The sequence below is a fragment of the Semicossyphus pulcher genome, unplaced genomic scaffold (genome assembly GCF_022749685.1).
Source record: "Semicossyphus pulcher isolate SPU_LCO1_2020_fin unplaced genomic scaffold, fSemPul1.0.p SCAF_8, whole genome shotgun sequence".
Classification (NCBI taxonomy): Eukaryota; Metazoa; Chordata; class Actinopteri; order Labriformes; family Labridae; genus Semicossyphus; species Semicossyphus pulcher.
Window position 1 is genome coordinate 28879986 of NW_027211759.1, and position 16601 is coordinate 28896586.

Below are 16601 nucleotides of genomic sequence, written 5' to 3' on the forward strand. Positions count from 1 at the left end.
CTCCTGACCATCTACAACCCGTACGTTCTGCATATTCCTACATATTAAAGAAGATTAAATATTGTTGTGGCACTGCAACTTGAGTTGTTTGCAGCTCATCCTAAACGTGTCTTGGAGAGCAATGAAAGCAGTGATCGTGGTCGGACAGGGAGGAGAGAGGTGTAGGTTGACTTGGATTATTTAAAATATAGATGAAAATAGTGATGCAGAGGATTAGATAACACCTGACTGTATCAATGTTTTATTGGTTTACAATGGCAGTACAGTGAAAATAACAGTTGCTCATGCTATTGAAGTCATGGGTACATTACTGACATCTCTTACAGTGTTTCACATTATTAAGGTGAAGACTTATTAGTTATTCAGGTGAAAGCTCTTGATTTACAGTACAATCCAGAAGAAAAACACTACTTGGATGTGTTGCTGCATGTGTGCAATACTTTTGCTGTCTTTGACATTCAGTAGAGTGACACGCTGTACAAACAACTTACTTAGCTAATGCTGGTACACGTCTGTGAACGGCTCCACAAAGAAGGCATTTTATACAGTGGTGAGTGTTGTGTACATTCCTTTTTACATTTAACGTACACCTGTAAAGCAAACACCATCAGAGGCAAGAGCATCAGCTGCTGACAAATAAAAAGAGTCAACAGTAAACGTACGATGTTCTTAATCTTTCAGCAAACACTGTTGACGTACGTACAGGAAAGAGTCGGACACTTTGCTGTGGTAAGTACGAGAACATCACGTTTCCTTAAGGCCCCATTTAAACAATAAAGCTTCAGTGCCCTTCTCTTTATATTACAATACTTAGTGCACTTTTTCTATTTTTTAACCGTCCCAGAAAACATCTGATGGGGGTTAAATCAAAGTACAGCACAGGCTTTAAGACCAACAGTAGTGCTCAACGTGGGGAACATTCCCCGAAAGATCATATCTGAAATGTGGCCATAAAAAAGTGAAATTAAAAGGATGTGTATTAAAAAAGAAGACTTGGTATTTAAGCTTGCATGTTTGAGAACCACTCAGTCCAAATTAATTAGAGGCAAGAATCAACCTCATGTGTTCCAACATGGAACAAATTATCGCTCTGATTGGCAATGTGATGGAGTAACTAAACCAGTCTTGCCAGGCGAATTCAAAAGACACAGTTGGCCCATCCCTCGAGCTGGATTCACTCAATGGGACTGTGATGAAAAGGAGGAGAAAACCCCTCAGCTGGAACAGACGGGGGGGCCTCTCTGTGAATCTGCCCAAAGAGGACCAACACCAGATCTCCAAAACACAAAGAGATCTTTGTCAAGGACATAGACAGACAGAGAGGATCTCTTTGAAGCTGGTGAGTAAACTACAAACAGCTCCATCAGGGACTCTTCTTTAAACAGGAGCACAAAGGATATAATATATTAGCCTACGCTGTCAAACCAGCCTCTGGATCAAGTACAAAAACAATGGGAGTCTGCAACTGCAGACTGTAATTCATAAACGTGGTTTTAAAAGATTACAGTTAAGCATGATCATTGTGTGCAACAAGAAATGGTCCAGTGGTTTACATAGTGCAGCATTCATGATAAGTTAGTGATATAGAGTCACATTCACTGACAGAAGAAGAAGCTCAGCATTTGAAGGTAAAACATGACACAACTACAAGTCTCCAGAACATCCTCCATCACACAGAGACACATTATCACATCGACCGGGTGTTGAAGGTGCTTAAACAGTGAACAACAGCTTTTCCCTTCTTATTCTGATTTCATTATTAAACCATCCTCTTTATAAAAACACTCATTAACAAACATGTTTCACCTCATAAACAAACAACTCGCTCACTTTCTCTTTTAGAAGAAAAAGCAATGATGGCTGATGGTTTCAACAAACACACAGACTCCTATTGCTTCCTTTTTGATTAACAGACTCCAACAGTATCAGAACAAGAAACATATCATGTTTTTCGTCTGTAATCTGCAAAAAAATATTTTGAAGCACAAAGATGCATTTCCAGTAGTCAAAACTCAAAACTCACCCATATTTTATGAATCTTTTCTTCTCAGAAACTGTTAGTGGACACCAAAGCTGCAGGAGAGTGAATTTTTATCCAGTGTATCAGTCCAGAGTCAGAGTCAAAAAAGGACAAAAAAAAATTGAACGAAATATTGCTGACAAACGAGATGTGAACGTTTATAAGAACACACTGCTGCCCTGGGCACTGTCTGATAGGCAAGTGTTTATCAGCCACTGTGGGACTAACATTAAGTGTCCATACCATCCACACTGGTTGGAAACAGTCTCCACAGGTCAGATGAGACACACAAAGAGGGAAAACAGACGCCCACGGAGGGGACTGCAAGCGAGAGATGGAAGTCCCAGGGTGGAGGCAGTGTCTTCAGTGTCTTGGTGTGTGTGTGTGTTTGTGGGCCTTAAAAGGCACAAATATCCAGTGGCATTTTGAGTTCTCCAGGCTGAGGAGGGGCTCAGGGGCAGCATAGGGTGTCTATGACCAGGGCGACGTCGATGCCGTACACCTCCAGCAGGTCGAGCAGGAAGGAGCGATCGCTCTGGGGATCCAGCCCCATGGCCCTCATGTGCTCTTCAGTGAGGGTGGGATCAGTGCTCCCTGCTACCTCTGACAGGGTCTGGAAGATGCGGTTGTTCAGCTCCATGAAGAACCTGGGAGGGCAGGATGAAAGACGGCTGCGTCATACTACGGCCCTCAACATAAAAGCATTGCTCTCCTTAAACATATTGAATACACCTTTCAAGGACTCACAGAATGAAAAGGTCCTCTTCATTTGAAGTGCAGTCTCCATCCACCTCTTGAGAGTACAGCAACATTTGCCTGGAAACAAAAAGTAATCATCTACTGTTATAAAACTGGAAAAATAGGATCCTTAGCCTTTAATTTTGCAGGTCCACTTGATTACACTCCTTGAAATACAACAAAACTTCACTTCCCAGAAATTATGAGTCCATTTTTTCATCATGTTCAACATTTAAAAAGCTGCACTTGATTTAAAATATTGCTATTATTTACACAGTTTACCTCTGTTCGCTCAGTTTTCTGTACTTCTCTTTATCCGCTGCGTTCACTCGGAGCAGCGACTGCAAATGGGTTCTGTGCGTTTTCACGTTCTGGTTATCGACATAGACGTCATACAGCTCCTTCTTATCCTCGAAAATCTTCTCTGTGGTGCCTTTAAAATAATAAAAACATGCTCACATATTAGGGATTGTTTGATACAGATTACAAGTCAAATCACCATTTTGCACGGTAAAGCATCACTCACAGGCTACATATGACATCTCTGTTTCCAGGGCGGGGATGTCGGCGACGTTGATGTAGAAGAAAGGCCGTAATTCAGGCACAGTGACACCGACTCCAGGTAAAGAAACATTGGCCAGGCAGCAACAGCAATACACTGAGGAAGCACAAGAGCACTTAATGAAACATCTCCACATAAGACCCCACCTCGGGCATTTATTACATCCTGATCTATTATAAGCACAGATTTATAAGAATATTGCTTTTATTGCTATGCATCACTTCAAACGAATACTCTCTATACGCCCCCACGCTCTCAACCACACACACACATATATAAATGTACTAAAAAAGTTAGACTAAAAAAGTAGTAAAAACAAGTGCAGTCAGTGCAGTCTCGTGGGTTTTACAACCCTTTAGAGATATTATAGCAAATTATAAAAACCTTATTGCACATTTAATGTTTTTGCATGTTGAGTTATAGTGCAAATTAAATATTATTGCAAATTAATGCCTGTTTTTGTTTGTTAATATTGTTCAAATGAAAGTCCTGTTGTGTTCAGTGTTGGGGGTGTGGTGTTAGGGGCAATGTTCCTGTGGAGTTTTGAGTAAGACACTTGTCTATAGTTAAAGCATTTACATGGCTGTGAGCGTGTGTAAGCGTGTGTGTTTGAGTCTCTCACCCCTGTAGCAGACCACACCTACAGGCGGGGGGGAGAAAATGAGAATACGTTTCCTAAGAAGCGCCAACTTCCACAGCACCATAATCTGCTCCCCGAAGAACTGGATGAACTGCGACATGCAGCCAGCTGGGTGTGTGATCTGCAGGGAGGAAAAAGGGACAGAAAGGTTATTTCCTGCTGATCAAACCTATTTTCATTGACAATTTAGGTATGTTCTACTGCTTTCAGACCTTCATTTCCGGGTGCATACAGCGGTTGATGGTGGTAACACTCCAGGTTGGGCAGGCGGTGACCAGACCGTTTCCTGCAGGGGGGAGGACCGCCTTCTTATCATCGTAGAAAGCCTCCAGTGGAGAATACTGGCCTGGATTCTGCAACTGGTGTCTGCAGGGCGACAAGACATCAAAGGCTTCTCAGATTTGTATAATTAAGCAGATTAAGTGTGCTTCTGGGTGTTTAAACAAATCACATATTTATATTAATGATCTGTCAAGTTGCTCTACTAGGAAACTTTCCATGCTCACATTTCAAGCAGTTTAATTCAATAGATTTAAAGTCTAAAGAACTGTAGCTTTCATCTGAAAGTCTTAACTCAATCTCTATCTGTCCTAAACTGTAAAGAGAAGACTGTATTTAGTTTCAGGCACAGTTTGGGTCATCTATAATGCAAGATTACAGATCATGCTTGGTTGGTATCCATCAATGTTACAGAAATGCCCCTTTTCTATTTGTTTGAACCTGTTTAACCAAACAGTAATCATGCTCTACATATGTCATATTAACACTATTGTAAAGATGTGCTTGCCACTTTATAGTGACTGGAAAAAAGGTTAATTCAGGTTGCAACCTGAGCCACCTGTGTGTGTAACCCGTGTCATATTTTATACATAGTCAGTGAGGAGATAAGCTCCGTGAGAAGGCTGAAGCAGAGGAGCAGAGCTACTGAAGATAAGAGAACTGCTGTCAAGGCTTCTTCCACTTCCGTGCTTACACTTCTGACAGAAACTGCATGTAAATGGGCTCCGGTGATGAAAGCTGAAGCTGGGACTCTGAGTTTATGTTTAATAGATGAGATTTTTTTTTCTTACAAAGAAGCAAGGACAGGATGCAGGCACATAAAGACAAACCTGTAAACACGGCTCGGTGAGAAATAAATAAGGTAAACAGAACACAAATAAAGTGGTGCAGACAAAGGTGGCAAAATAAGAAAAAAGGTTTAAAGAAAAGGACGTACACATATGCATGATTTACCTGACTTGGTTCTCCAGGAAGTGCATGTAGCGGTAGAGCAGAGTGTAGGAGGGAGACAGGATTCCCACAGACTTCATCCTGGCACCTCGCTCCAGCTCACTCTCCACAGGCATGTTCGCAAAACAGGCCAGCCCAAAGTAACAGCCTTTACGGAAATATCTAGCCAAAGGCAAAACAGAGACGAGGAGTAAACACGGAGACAGATTTCTGGCAGGGATTGAAGAGAAATGTGACCCTCTAAACACCACATTTCACGCTTCTTCTCTTGGGGGAGTACATACATGAAATCGTTGGTGATCCGATGGGAACCGCTCGCCATCGACTTGAATTCAACTCCATCGAGGTTGATGTCGTGAGGCAGACACCACTCTACCATATTCCCTGAAATTCACACACAGAAAATTAACAGGAAGTTACTTGTCATCTCTCTACTTTCATCCTCACAACTTCTCCTTATTCTGTATGCGAGTCATGGGGAGTCAGGAGGTCAGAGACAGTAAGAAAGCACTGACTCAGCTACTGTACACATCCATACACTGACCGTATGGCCTTGTTTTATGTTTTTTGTATGTTGTATATTTTGTCTGCTAAATAATAAACCATGTTCTATGCTAAATCAAACTACATGGTTTCCCTGAAGTTCAACATTTGGTTTCAGTTTCTCAAATCTTGCGTAAAGTTTGACAGCTTGCGAAAACGGGAAAGCCAGATCTGAAAGTTAATTTCCTTTGAAAGGATTTCCCCACCAAAATAAGAGTTATTTCACCTCTGGGGATTGATTTTGCAATTATTTATTGGATTCTTGACATTAGAAATGTTTGCCAGTCCAGCCTGGACTGATAGCAGCATGAATCTTTCTCCCCCCATGACTCAATATAATGCACTTTAGCTCGTAAGACATAGGAGACAGACACCCTAAGATTACAGAATATCATCGGATGATCATTTCAGAAAATTTCGTTATGTAGTCCACAACCGATATTTTAATTATGCGAAATAAAAGATCAGAGTCTGAATCTGATTGCTCACCTGATCTTGTATCAAAGGTAACTACAAAAACAGCCACGATCTGGTCTTTCTCCTCCCACTGATCCCTCACGGAGAGGCCGGGGAAGGGAACATTGCGATCTGTACCGAGAGGCTCCGGGCGATCCCAGCCGTGCCCACAGATCCCTGTCCGCGGTCGGCCCGGGCTTCCGTTCCCGCTGGCAACAACAGCTGTCACACTCCTCGTCGGGCTGCAGGTGATGGCGGCGTTACTGTTGCCATTGCTGCTCCACCCAGTAACAGCCGCGGTGCCTGTCGGTGTCCCCCGACCGGCTGGCTGCGAACTTTTCTCCGCCGTTGCGTCTCCCTCTCGCTGCTGCGGAGGCTGCGGCGGGGCCGCTTGGTTCGCATCGGGCGGTGGGACCTCCTCCCAGTCCAGCAGCGGGGCTCGGTCCGACTTCTTCACCATGGTGCTGCTGTCTCAAGACGGAAGAAAAATATCCTTTAAGTCCGATGTCCGGTTGTATCGAGCGCACTAAATACGCTGCTGGAGCCGGATCATGGTTTCCTGCTGCTCGCTGGGTTGTTTTCTGTGTATTTGTAAGCGTGTCACATCCACTGACGGACTGCTTTCCCTCCGCCTGTCTCACTGTTTTGATGACGTCGCGGACTTCCGCCCACGTGTCTTTATTACTATTTAATTCAATGACCTAATTTTAGTTTGGGGGCATTTATTTTATCCATAATAATTCATACTCTCATAATAATTATTTAGTGATACAGATATAGCGTGCCTGTTTTTTTTTCATCCCTAATAGTATTTTTTTAAATATTATTTAATGTAACTTTTAATGTGATTTTATAAATTTGAGATTAAATAATACATCTAAATGTAAATCCATATATACATTTGTTTGTTTGTTTGTATACAATTGTTTTTTCTATGTTTTATGGTAACGCTACATGAAGTCGTTTATTCAATTAACATTAATTTTAGAGTAACCTTTCAGCCAACCAGAGAGCAAGGTGTGTTAACCCGGCAGCAAAGGTAATTTAAACAGGAAGTAATTTACATACAGGGCGCGAGATTGAAACGTGCAGGTGGTGGCAGAGGGGAAAGCGACTTGTTCGTGAGTAAAAACATAACAAACAGATAATATAATTCAGTCTCACACTGCGTACTGATGTGTGCTTTTATGACACAATATGTGAAGCACCTTCTGAGCTTTGAGTCTAAAAGTAACAAGTGGCGCTGTTTCACATGATATGGTTGGCAGACGTCTTGAAAATTACATTTATGAAAGCATTTTATTAAGTAATATTGACTTACTGATTGCGTGATGAGGCAGTAGAAGAGTAGAAGTCAACAGTGGGTTTATAGTTGTGACCTGGGATCTTAGTGATGTATTAGCAGCATATTGCATTCCTTGCATACAACTCCATATTTAAGTTGACTTATTGGGGTTGTCTCCAATAGATTAAAAAAATGGTATATAATATTGAAATGGGGGATCTTTCATGGTATATAATATTCTTAACAAATAAAATACAAAAGCTTTGAGTGCTTTGCTGTGAAACCCCTGACTGAGATCAGGTGCAACCAATTGCCTTCAGCTTAACTTTGCATTAAACAGTTATCTGATCATTGGACTGCTCTTGTATTTTTATGAAATGACCCAAATAAGTATTTGAATTCTAGGTTTTAATGCTGTACATGTAGAAATGTCAAAGTGCGGTGGATACTTATGCTAGGTACAGTACCTAAAGAGACTCAAATTCAGGCCTTCTAATTTAATCTGCACAACATCAATCCCAAAGGTTAAAAGTTAATCCTCCATTTGACTCAATTGAGAGCACTTAAGTCTTAAAATCTAAAGGATACCTCTGCCAAACGCAGGCCCCAAGCATGGCGACGCTGTTTGAAGGGATCAGCCAGCAGCTGGACTTCTCGAGCTGTGGAGAGGAGGGCAGCAGCAGTGACAACAGCTCAGATGACTGCACTTTCAGGATCTGCAGTCCCAGGATACGCAGTCCAAGTTCTGTGTGCAGGACGCCCCGCGTGCAACGCCACCGCGCCAGAAGCAGCATCATATCTTCCCCTGTGCAGTGCACCAGCCCCATACCTTACGCCTCCTGGAGGAAACTCAGGCTCTGTGACTCGCCCAGCACACCCAAGGTGGGAAATTTATCAACATGATTTTGAACCTGTGGTCTGAGATGATTTGTAAAAATGAGTCTCAAATATCAAAATAGTATTAATTCTCTCCAACTTGTCAGTTGTCAGCCCCAACAGATTAAATCAATCAGAAGTCAGATCAAGTCAGAAGCCTGGTCATATCCTAGACTGTGACTTAACATTTAAATTCCTCATAAAGAAGTTAATCAAAGCAGCTTTCTTCTATTTGAGACACTGCAAGGTTTTAGCCGTTCCTATCCCAACAGTTTGCTGAAAACCCTACTTATGGATTTATCTTGAAGTTAAGACCCCTGTAATGCTCTTTTTACTGGTCTTCCAAACGATAAACTACACTTAATTCAAAAATCTGCTGCCGGTTTTTAACCAGAACAAAAAAGAGAGCACATATAACCCCTTTTTTGTTACCCAACCTAGGCATACCATAGTCTATTAGGATTTATTTTGATGTTCATTTCTCATTTACATGTTGCTTAATCGTTGGGGACCCGTCTACATTACTATCTCTGCCATTTTTTTAACTCTTGACAGCCTCTTAGATCCTCTACAGCCAGTTATGTAAATGCAAACTGTCACACAATTAAAGAAAAGTTCAGCCTTTTTTTAAACTCTGAAGCAAAACCTGTGAACTCCCCACCTAAGGCTGTAAAAGATTCAAACTCTGACTACAGAAATTAAAAATGTTTTTATTTGACATTGCCTTTAACCTATTGTCACTGTTTTATTCTTGTCCCTTGCACTTTATTGTTGTTATGCATTGCTTTGTAATCCCATCTTTTACAAATTCTATTGCTCGGTGCATATTTCTGGTATAGTATTTGCTCCCCCCCCCGTCCCGTAGAGCCTGCTCTCCAAGGCATCCCAGCCTTGCTCCAGCACGAAGATAAGTCGCCATCAGAGGACCCTGCGTTTCCTCTCAGCTGCAGCCGACCACATCAAGGCTCCCTCTGTCAACGTGAATCCTTTCACCCCTGACACAGTCCGCAGGAGCAGTGAGCAGCAGCGAAGGACCAGTTGTCGGAGTGATGATGATGACGATTACGGACGCAGGTAATTTCTTTTTTAATTGTGCTGTAGTGCATATCTGTACGGTTTGTGTTGAGCACGATTACTCACTGGTGGGTTGTTATGGTGATAATAGCTGTAAAATGTGTAATGTGGAACATGTCATGTCACGGGGGGAATGGGCCCACTTGTAATGTATTGTAGTTCTCACAATGAGCCATTTTTAAACGGCCAACATTGATTGTGTTAATAGGCTGGTAAATAACCCACACAGGGCACTGAGGGGAAAACTGAAAGTTTAAATATCTCCACCTATCTCTTTTTAGTGCCCCCACACATAGGCCTGACTGAAATGCCTTACCGATGCCGTATGTTTTAGACTATATGAAGGTCTAAAGGCCCTTTTTCATCTTTCAGGTTGAAACACAGTTTAACGTCATCTGAGGAGGATGATGAACCCTTTCTCCCACCAAAGGTACGGCTATTTTTGTCAGTGCTTTCTGGTGGATATAACCCTCCCTTTCAGATGCCTCTGATATGATTTCATCATCAGGCTTTGTCATCCTCGGCCGCCTCCTCACTTGTTGTTTAGTCCAAAATTACATGCTGCCAGTCCTACTTCCGGGATATGTCTAAGAAATCTCCAGCAAAAAGCTCTGTCAGAACCCTTTCCCTGTGGAAGTGCTACCATATTTGGTGAAGCATCACACAAAAGAACCGTGGATCTCCTCGCTGTAATCAAACTCAAGCGTGAGCTCAGTGACGTGCGTTTCTCCTTTTAGATATTTCCTGGGTTTTTCACCACATGATACTCTCTGTTTATCTGGCAGAGACGAGCTGTCCAGGCCCTAATGCTGTCGCGCTATGAGAGCGAGTTTCTGGAGCTGGAGTGCATTGGTGTGGGCGAGTTTGGGGCAGTTTACAAGTGCGTGAAGAGGCTGGATGGTTGCTTATACGCCATAAAACGCTCTCGCCGACCCCTGGCAGGCTCTGCCAACGAGTGAGTCAGCAGCATGGCTCTCTTTGCCAAAGACACTGTCCACTTTTCTCTCATGTTGTTCATGAATTGTTCAAATGTATCCCTTTTTTGGTCCTCTCAGGCAGCTGGCCCTAAAAGAAGTGTATGCACATGCTGTTCTTGGGCACCACCCACATGTTGTTCGCTATTATTCAGCTTGGGCAGAAGATCATCACATGATTATTCAGAATGAATACTGTGATGGTAGGTTTCCCCTAGACATTAAAAGCTCAGTTTGGGCTTGAACGGAACTATTAATATCTAATGAAATAAATTGAATAATGCTTTTTTGATGCTGTCAATGTGTTTATGTGTCAGGTGGAAGTCTCAATGATGCCATCATAAAGAAGGAGGTGCAGGGTGAGCTGTTTTCAGAGGCCGAGCTAAAAGATCTGCTCATACAGGTGTCTATGGGGCTCAAATACATCCACAGCTCAGGCCTCGTACACCTGGACATAAAACCAAGTATGTCTCATTCATCAGGGTGGGTCTGTTATGTTGCTCCACTGCCAATGTCTAGCCTTCTGTGCCTAAATCTGCGTTGTGTTTGTTTTGTAGGTAATATATTTATCTGCCAGCGCTCAAGCACAAGTGCACCGGGAGAAGGGGAGAGTGAGGAGGAAGATGACGGCAGCACTTCAGCAGGAGTCATTTACAAAATTGGTATTATTAATATGATTTAATGTGTAAAAATGTACCATTTTTTTAAAATCTTTGGTTGCTTTAATCTGTTGTTTCTGTTTTCTGCAGGGGATCTAGGTCATGTGACATCAACAAACAGTCCTCAAGTAGAGGAGGGGGACAGCCGCTTTCTGGCCAGTGAGGTCCTGCATGAGGTACAAATGTTGCATCAGTAAAGTTGGTTGCATCTCACTGTAGGCCTGTAGATGAAAACAAATCGGTTCAGTTCCATTTCTGTTAATGTTTGTATTGATTGTTTCATTTGTCTCGATGCCCTGCAGGATTACAGCCAGCTCCCCAAGGCAGACATCTTTGCTCTGGGCCTTACGGTGCTGCTGGCAGCCGGGGCTCCCCCTCTGCCCCAAAATGGAGATGAGTGGCACAGCCTCAGACAGGGGCAGCTCCCCAAAGTGCCACAGGAACTATCACCCCCCTTTAAAAGCCTACTCCAGGTAGTCATATTTTCGGGATGAGCTTTTATGTATTTAGAATATTTAAATGTAACACACCTGACTTTTTTTGGTTTAATTATTGAGCTGCAGCCTGTATACGTGACATTAACAAAAGTGCATTCATTCCCTTTTATCACAAGCATTGCTGGTTGAAAATACCTTATTTTTTTCTTTATCAGGCGTTACTGGATCCAGACCTGACCAAACGGCCGTCTGCCAGGGAGCTGTGCAAGCACACAGTCTTAAGGGATGAGAGGACCGGGAGGCTGGCTGCTCAGCTACGCAGAGAGCTCAATGTTGAGAAGTTCAGGACGGCCATGCTTGAAAAGTAAGAGCAAAATATCCCCAGTTCTGGGTTTCAGGCCCATATCTTCTTCATCTAATTCACCATTTATTATTAAATTAACCTGGTCCTGCCATCCTATTTTGTACCATACTGATTCCATGTTAAAGCATCCACTTAGTGCTATTTTCTCCACAGAGAGCTCCTTGAGGCTCGTCAGGCAGCTTTGTCACCCAAGCAGAGCCTCCCTCCGGGGCTGCAACCCTCTGAAAAGATGGGGTGTTTACCCAGAGCAGGGAGGAGGCTTGTGGGTAGGAAGACTGCACGATCCATGAGTTTTGGTTGCCCAGGGTATGGAGTCTGATGGGATGAGAGGCCCAAATGCATTTGCTCTGCTCTGAAGCAATGTGACTGCTACCATGTTTTGGTAAAATGCAGCATGAGTTTTAAAGATTCAATCTGACACTTGCACTGATTTCAACCACTTGTTCTGCATGCCTGCATGTACTTAAACAATCAAGGGAATATTTTTAACTGTAAATAAACTTTTTAAACCTTTTGATCAGATGGATTTAATCTTTTATTGTTATATTTATTCCTTAAACTGTTGTCTCAATGGTGCACGATGTCATGCAAAAAGCTTTTTGTACAAAACAACAGCAGGGACTTTCCAGCGGCATGCTGCTCTTATCTATAACTGCAGCCAACTGTACCACGGTTTTGCGGTACAGTGACTCGTGACCGTTGTTAGGAATAGACGAGGAAGAATGCGTTAACTTACCGTGATTACACTGTTTGACAATATTTAGCTTTAAATTTCCCTTCAGTTTTAACTGAAGTAAATTGCTGAGGGGTTTTATATTACGAATTTGGTTCGTAAACAATTGTTAAAGCCGTAAGTAGATTAATCAAAGTTGCACTAAACATAACATTTCAATGTCTTGACTTGGCAAATTATTAAAATTTTTAATTTTACAAATTTTTATAATCTTATTTATGTCTTCTGTGTGGTTATCCAGTGCCCACGTTTCTGATTTGTTTGGACTCCTTAGTTAGCAGGTTTCCTGTCATCTATGTTGAAATGGAAATAAAATATTGAATTAGGAATATCTGACTGGTTTTAAGGAATCATAAAACCTCAGATACGCACACGACACGTTGAAGCTCTTCCGTTTTTGTGTGTGCTGCTCGGTCTGTTACTTCCGACATTCAGTTGGCGTCGAAATAATCGGAATAAAGAGTTTCCGAGTGCGAAAATACATGTATATGATGTGAAGGAACACTCAAGTCGGAACATTATTTTGATATATAACAAATGTTGGCTAATTTGTTATATGTAATATTGTATTGGGCTGTAACCGTCCGTTTTTTTCTGAGCAATAAAAGACAACGCGTATCTGTAGCATAGGCTTAGGTCATATTACGATTTAAAGATCCTGAACACGCAGAAGTCAGAAGAAGCACTTCCAAATTTATGAACATTTGAGCATTTGTGGCGCATGTGAGTGCAAGGATGAATATTTGTAGTGTTTGACGGATTTCCGACGGTGATGGAATGCATCATGCTGCATTCTAGGACCCCGCCTCCTAGCTAAACTCCAGATGCGCGCACACGACACGACATGATAAAGATCTTCAGTTGTCTGTGTGTGCATCACTGCCTGGTACTGTCTCAGTTGCATCACTACAGAAGTTTTTGTATTAAGTCAAAAGCTGACAAACCAGGCAAAAGTAACGAATGTGAGTATGCGCTATCCTTTCATAACGTATTTAGCTTTCGTTTCACTTTTGTTTTTGCTGAACGTTAACATTTATTCTCGGTACTTAACGGTAGCAAATGTAGATACTTAGCATTAGCTTATCTGTCTCTCTAGCTTACAAATTAGACAACAAACGATCAATGACGTATGTACTTTCGCTACTTGTTTTGGTGCCCTGCTTTAATCATTTTCTTCTTCGATAAAACTTTTTGGTAGCAATATTTTTATACTGAGCCAACATTTAACTTATTCTTTGTCTAAATTTAAAAGGTCGATCGTGATTGTCGATGGATAACTTGGGAAATGTGAGTGGTGGGCAAAACGCTGCCTTGGTCATTTTGACCTTCCTTGAGGCGGACTATAGGAGTCCAGAGTACGGGAAGGAGCTTCTCTCCCTGGGGCAAGAAATACATCTAACCCGAGACATAAATGCCAATGGTTCCTGGAAAGATACTCTGGACGATGGGCACCTGGAAACTGATGGCCACATGTCCAGTTGCATCAAAGCTTCTCTAGGTGATATTCAGCCTTCAGTGGATCTACAGTGGGCGAGTGAGCAACTGAATCTGTCGCTTAAAACGGCACTTTTCATAACATACAGGTGGAATTAGCTTCATACTAGAACCACTGTTATCTCGAACAGCTGTTTGACGTTTATCAACAAGGCTTGTTTTTGGCTGATTCTTCTGAGTGCAAAATAAAAGCCTTGTGCTGGTTGTACCAAAATTAACTAGAGAAAATGCATTTCCTGCAGAGGATGCGTGGGAATGGTGAGAGTCGAAATGAATTTGCATAACACTACTGTAAATGTAGTAATATGAAACTTCGCTTTAAAACCTTGACCATTAAATGCATTTACTGCACGACTCAAAAACCTGGAAGCTGGACTGCATTAGCCACAGAAGCTTAATACGGCAAAGACATTTATATCATAAAAAGTATGAGTAGAAATGTGAAGAAAGCAATTAAGTCTTGAAAAGAGCAGAATTTCTGTACATAAAGAATGAAGAAATAGAACTTCAAAGTATAGTAGGTTAAAGAAGAGAGACGGGGCGAGAGCTTGAAGAAAAACATACTTTGTTGAGTATATATGTATCAAAAGTAAGCCAGGAAAGAAAGTGCACGTGTGGGAGAGAGACAGAGAGCATTGCCAGGAAATACAAAGTTTCCTGTTAACAGGGTATAAGGGGACAGGCACACTGATGTTGTTTAAAAAGTTATCACATTGTATCATAGTCCAAAAGTCAGAGTATTCACCAAGATATGTGAGGAGTTGCATTTACAGCAACAAAACAACTTGTCACTTAGAAAGTGAAAGCAGGAAGTTCACTAACATCCATTTCAAATCATTTGTCTCATTTAAAGCAAACTTAAATCCACACTCATTCGTCTCTCTCTTGTTTACTTTGCGGTTTTAACCTAATTAACAACCAATTATTTGCTACATAATGTAAAACGGGATCTTGAAGTCCAGCATAGCAAAATACATTTAATGAATGCTCATTGCTGTTGTCTCAATTTTAGAAACCTACTTTTATACACTGGCTTTCCTGTAATAAATAATATATTCAATGTAAGTGTACTGATGTTTGGACAATCTTGTTTTCCTGCAGGAAACTGGGACCATGCTGGAGTTCGTCAAGTTGCAGAGGAGCTGAGAGAAATTGCAGCCCAGCTTGAGCACAATGTTGTGGCTCAGGCAACTCAGAACCTGGGCAGGAAAATATCAAACTCCCCCTTACATGTGAGTCTATTCTAAGTATTTTACATTGTTGATTTTGTAATGGTTATTGACTGTAATAGATGTAGAAAACATCTCTTCTTCGCCTCATTACTTAAGTTGGAATGATTTAGGACTTTCAAAGGTTTGCAGTAATTGATTTCCTTTGTAGCTCAACCATATATAATTTTCTCTAAATCAGTGTCCACCTTTGCAATAGCCTACAGCTAATGCTTTATAGCTTTCAAAAAATAATAGAAGTAAAATTGCATGCATTGATTTTTGCACTGATGAATTTAGTAATAATTTCCAGCTACTAGAACCCACTTTGTGTCCAGTTTCCACCATGTGCATAATAAAAATATAATAACATGCTTCATGTTGTGCTTGTGTCACTCTGATTACAATGAGGTGATAAGGATAATTAACAATATTCTGCAAAAGTGCTAATTGAACCTTATTTGGGGCTATGTCCTCTGAATCCTCCGTTAGAGGAGGTTTACATCTCCCTGTTAACTTCTCTCACATCATGTATGCATTTCATATGAAAATAAACACAATGTTTAAAGATGAAAAAGAAGATCCAACAGTTACAGCCTGTACATTATCATGAATAGAGTGTTGTCTTCATGTTGTGATTGATTCCTTTGTTCTTTGTACTTTCCAGCAGTGGAAAGACCACCTGACCCGTGAGGTGGAGCGGGTGATGAGGCAGGGCGTGGGTCTGGAGCATCTAGCCCAGGAGAGGGTCATCATGGCCCTCACTCTGACCCTGGTGAAGGGAGTGTGCGAGCAGGCTCCAAAGTTGCTGAGAACCCTCTTCAACATCGCGCTGCAGCACATCAGATCCGGGGGGAGTGGGTGACTTTGAGCTGTGCGCTGAGAAGCTGTAAAACATGAAGGGGAGGATGACAGAATATGAAAGTGGCACCTGTGCCTCATTCTCCACTGACTGCGGGGAGCTGGGCAGTCTTCAGTGTAGCAGAAACAAAGGGAAGTGAGAATGAGTCATTTTGAGTTAAGTCAGTATTTTGAAAGAGAAGGTTTGGTTTGACACTTGAATTTTTCATTTATTAATGTGCTCTGATACTTTTCCTTTTGTTTAATTTGTCTTAAAATGTATCTTTTCAAAATACACTTGAAATACATGATTTGTTTTGTACTCAGGTATTCCGCTTTTTGCATGTACATGTATGAAATTACATTGTGTAACTTGAATAAATCTATTTTTCCTGGATTTGAGTTCATCTTTATCTTAATGAGATTTTCACATTTCTTACATAATGTGTTGATCTTTGGCATGTCTAA

The 16601-nt window shown here is 41.6% G+C and overlaps 3 protein-coding genes across 6 annotated transcripts; 2 read left to right on the forward strand and 1 right to left on the reverse strand.

The window, feature by feature from the left end:
• Positions 1-225: 225 nt before the first annotated feature.
• dennd11 (DENN domain containing 11) lies at positions 226-6783 on the reverse strand. 2 transcript variants are annotated; one of them, XM_069686576.1, is made up of 9 exons: positions 6223-6783; positions 5475-5574; positions 5194-5352; positions 4173-4326; positions 3943-4081; positions 3285-3416; positions 3041-3191; positions 2768-2836; positions 226-2667 (listed from the first exon to the last, which is right to left on the reverse strand). In XM_069686576.1, the coding sequence occupies exons 1-9, from the start codon at positions 6647-6649 to the stop codon at positions 2472-2474; spliced, it is 1527 nt and encodes a 508-aa protein (XP_069542677.1). In that variant the 5' UTR covers positions 6650-6783; the 3' UTR covers positions 226-2471. The 2 variants fall into 2 exon arrangements, with proteins under 2 accessions (XP_069542677.1, XP_069542678.1); XM_069686577.1 differs by having other exon boundaries at positions 2529-2633.
• Positions 6784-7166: 383 nt separating this feature from the next.
• On the forward strand, positions 7167-12328 carry wee2 (WEE2 oocyte meiosis inhibiting kinase). Of its 2 annotated transcripts, XM_069686810.1 has the most exons (12): positions 7167-7310; positions 8078-8356; positions 9216-9424; positions 9797-9854; positions 10210-10379; positions 10480-10601; positions 10716-10862; positions 10956-11060; positions 11148-11233; positions 11360-11530; positions 11710-11858; positions 12012-12328. In XM_069686810.1, the coding sequence occupies exons 2-12, from the start codon at positions 8087-8089 to the stop codon at positions 12175-12177; spliced, it is 1653 nt and encodes a 550-aa protein (XP_069542911.1). In that variant the 5' UTR covers positions 7167-7310; positions 8078-8086; the 3' UTR covers positions 12178-12328. The 2 variants fall into 2 exon arrangements, with proteins under 2 accessions (XP_069542911.1, XP_069542913.1); XM_069686812.1 differs by lacking the exon at positions 7167-7310 and having other exon boundaries at positions 7766-8356.
• Positions 12329-13457: 1129 nt separating this feature from the next.
• On the forward strand, positions 13458-16530 carry bida (BH3 interacting domain death agonist). Of its 2 annotated transcripts, none has more exons than XM_069686648.1 (4): positions 13458-13553; positions 13844-14125; positions 15187-15317; positions 15961-16530. In XM_069686648.1, the coding sequence occupies exons 2-4, from the start codon at positions 13861-13863 to the stop codon at positions 16156-16158; spliced, it is 594 nt and encodes a 197-aa protein (XP_069542749.1). In that variant the 5' UTR covers positions 13458-13553; positions 13844-13860; the 3' UTR covers positions 16159-16530. The 2 variants fall into 2 exon arrangements, with proteins under 2 accessions (XP_069542749.1, XP_069542750.1); XM_069686649.1 differs by having other exon boundaries at positions 13844-14089.
• Positions 16531-16601: the final 71 nt, after the last annotated feature.